General features: G+C 33.3%; 1 protein-coding gene across 1 annotated transcript; it reads left to right on the forward strand.

The window, feature by feature from the left end:
• The first annotated feature begins 233 nt into the window (after positions 1 to 233).
• LOC139876692 (dirigent protein 22-like) lies at positions 234 to 1,105 on the forward strand. The gene has a single exon (XM_071864064.1). The coding sequence runs from the start codon at positions 253 to 255 to the stop codon at positions 829 to 831; it is 579 nt and encodes a 192-aa protein (XP_071720165.1). The 5' UTR covers positions 234 to 252; the 3' UTR covers positions 832 to 1,105.
• Positions 1,106 to 3,731: the final 2,626 nt, after the last annotated feature.

A 3,731-nucleotide genomic window follows, 5' to 3' on the forward strand; every position in this document is an offset into this window, starting at 1 on the left:
TTTTTCAAAAACATTTTTATATTTTATAAAAGTTATCGTGATTTTTGCAAAAATAAATAAATGGAATTAAAGCAGACACTGTTTAAGCAAAAAGAGTAGTTCATAATACGGAAAGAATAAACAATTCTCTTTCTTTAAAGTTAAGAAATTAATTTATTTATAACTTATCAATCACTTTAGTTGGTGGATATTGCATTATATATTAGTACCCAATTGTCACACTTTTACATCATACTTCACATTTATTCCACAATGACCAAATTTTCCCCATGCTTTCTTCTCCCACTTCTCTTCATCTTCACACAAACTTCCCTTATCACCAGATCAAATCCCACCTTTGTACAATCAGTCAAGCTGAATCCATTAAAACTCAAAACCGAAAAACTTAGCCATTTTCGCTTCTTTTGGCACGATAAATATAGTGGTCCAAATCCAACAGCCGTAAACATAATTCCACCACCGATCACAAACAAAACAAACTCAAACGGGTTTGGAACAGTTAGCATGATCGACGATGCGTTAACGGATAAACCCGAACCCGGATCAAAATTACTAGGGCGAGCACAAGGGTTTTATGGGATAGCTTCACAAGAAGAAATTGGATTATTGATGGCTATGAATTTTGTGTTTTCAACTGGTAAGTATAATGGTAGTACCATTACGATAATGGGTCGAAATTCGGTGTTTAATAAGGTCCGAGAGATGCCGGTAATAGGAGGAAGTGGACTTTTTCGATTTGCTAGAGGTTATGTTCAAGCAAGTACACATAGTTTTGATATAAAAACAGGTGATGCGGTTGTTGAGTATAATTGTTATGTGTTGCATTATTGATGTAGCTTTGGTAACGTGTTAAAGTAGTCACTTTCAGTCTTTTGTTTCTTTGTTTTTGTTTTTGTTTGTGTTTTGATTTTGAGTTGAACTCTGTAAAAGTCATCAATAATTTTACTATTAGTTGTGTTTTTGAATCATAGTGGGTACACTTTGTTATCATGATGTCCATGAGAGCCTGAGAGGACGATTGTGATCTTAGTGGGTACCACTTTAGTATTTTTTTTATTATGTTTAATAAAATGAAACCAGAAGTGTCGTGGTCTAATTATAAGACTTGATATCTATATCTTAAAAATTACAGGTGTAAAGCCTAGAAGAAAAATAGGAAAAAAAAAAAAAAACTCTGTCTATCTCAATTTAATAGTCCAAAAAAAAAACACACAGTTTAAGAAAATGTGACTAACACATTTACTTTTTTATCTACTTTCAGTTTTACACTTTTTACTTTTTATCTAAATTTTATCTTACTTAATAAAGTAAAGATATAAATGTACTTTAACCAATTATTCTTTCTATTTATAGAAGTGAACTATTGAATTGAAACAGACAAAAAAAAGAAACCAGGTATATATCATATTGGGACGGAGGGATTATAACTCTTTGGGGCTTTATCTCTGACGATTTTAGGCTACCCGTAAAATGAGTGGTTAATCTGAGATTAGTTAGCTGTCAAAAAGAGTCGAATACCTAAGTTAATTAAAAATTGATAATGTGTTTAACTATATGCTAATCATATCAAATTACAGGGTTCTTAACAAAAACGAAAGAGTTAATTTATCGAACAATCTATAACGATATATCGTCAAATAAACATAATTGCAAATGTTCTCGCAAATGTCACAAGGTTACCTTGCTACTTGTGACTTTCGACTTGGAAATTTCCGGTCATGATCGATAATTTTCAGTTCCGAATTGAAAAATATCGGTCATGACCGGCGTGGTCCGGTAAAAAAGATTCTGTGACTTGCAACTGACCGAGATTAATCGGCATTTACGCGTTGCAGGAGACTCTTGCAACTAGGTTTCTGACTTGCGACTAGGTTTGCGTCCCACGACAATAGTTAAAAGATATAGTTTTATTCCATAAATTTAAAACAAACGTACATTACATATGTATATTTTATACATCAATTCGCTGCATGTAATTATACAATACCATTAATATTAACGTCAAAAAACATAATAATTTGGTAAGCAATATTTTGAAAGGTAGTGGATCGATGATGGTTTTCATAGCATCTATTAACAATGATGGATCTGACGTCAGATCTCATACCATTTATGAATCAAAACATCATAATGACCTCGATCTATAACAAGAATGTGATCAAATTCACTCTAACCTCCACAACACGTTATGTTACTAAGAATCACTTTATACAGATCATTTACATAACTCATGACACAATATGATACCTTTAGTTGTAATGCAAAGATCTACAAAAAGTGATTGAACAATTGTTAACTAACTTCATCCATACAGAGGTCAACTTGGTCCGTAAGATGAGAATGTACACTTGTTGGTACCATTTTTTGTCTAGCGGCTAAAGGGTACCAATACAATACTAGAATTGCTCAGCATGATGAGATGTGTTGTCGACCGATGTTTGCCCTCGGGATAAGATCCCTGCAGCCCGGGAACACAGATGATATCTACGTGGGGCGACCTTATAAGTCTTTTAGGACTAACTGCAAGTTGGTCCGTCTAGCGTAGTGTTGCTAAGCGGTGAAGTTAGAGTGAGAAAGTATTGTGTGTGAGAGAAAGTGTGTAGCGACCCGTCCCAATCCACCTGGACGAAGTCTTCAACATCTGGTCCCATTGCGAGGTAGTGACCTCTATATGATACATTTTACAAACATTGCATTCTTTTAAAGGACAACTCATTTCAAAATACCAATTGGTATATGTTTTCCAATAATATGAATGACTAATCTGCCATTTACTTAATAACAATCTTTTTGAACTCGACGACTTGAATACAACGTCTTTTGAAATATGCCATGAATGACTCCAAGTAATATCTTTAAAATGAGCAAATGCACAACGGAAGATTTCTTTAATACCTAAGAACAAACATGTTTAAAAGTGTCAACCAAAAGGTTGGTGAGTTCATAGGTTTATCATAAACAATAAAATTCAGTCATTTTGATAGACCACAAGATTTAAATACAGTACACCTATCTCGTGTACGAAACTATTTTTCATAAATCCTTGACAGAGTAGGTTCGTATCATTTTCTCCCCTGTAGGTTGCCTTACGATTTTTAATAACCGTACACATATCTCGTGTACAAAATAACATACACATAATCTGTGTATAAAAATCATTCTCTCTATTTATATATATAACCTTGCTTGGTAACCGACCTTAAGATATAAAGCGCATCATGAATATCTCCAAAATAAACAGAACTTTCAGTCTGTAATATACAAGTATCGTCTGTATATATATAAACCTCGAAGTACTAAAGCATCCGTAACCCGGATGGGGCTGGTCAGTACCCATAGATCTACCTTTAGGATTCGCGTCAATTAGGGGTCATTTCCCTAATTCTTAGGTTACCAAGCTATAATAATCAGGGGCGATATTCGATATAATAATCCACAGAACAACTCGTCTGTATAATAATTCATTAGAGGAATGTTTTGCTTGTGTCTATCGCGTCAAACATTTATAAAAGCATTTCATGTATTCTCAGTCCCAAAAATATATATTTCAAAAGTAAGTAAAAAGGGAGCATATGAAACTCACGATACGATATTTTGTAGTAAAAATATGCATACGACGATACTGAACAATACAGGGTTGGCCTCGAATTCACGAACCTATATCAAGTATATATATTAACACATAAAATCACATAATTCTTTCTATATAATATATATATATATATATATAT

This window comes from Rutidosis leptorrhynchoides, chromosome 11 (genome assembly GCF_046630445.1).
Source record: "Rutidosis leptorrhynchoides isolate AG116_Rl617_1_P2 chromosome 11, CSIRO_AGI_Rlap_v1, whole genome shotgun sequence".
Taxonomy (NCBI): Eukaryota; Viridiplantae; Streptophyta; class Magnoliopsida; order Asterales; family Asteraceae; genus Rutidosis; species Rutidosis leptorrhynchoides.

Bases quoted from the DNA above. Each gene is read 5' to 3' on its own strand.
- LOC139876692 (XM_071864064.1), top strand. From the start codon at position 253: ATGACCAAATTTTCCCCATGCTTTCTTCTCCCACTTCTCTTCATCTTC.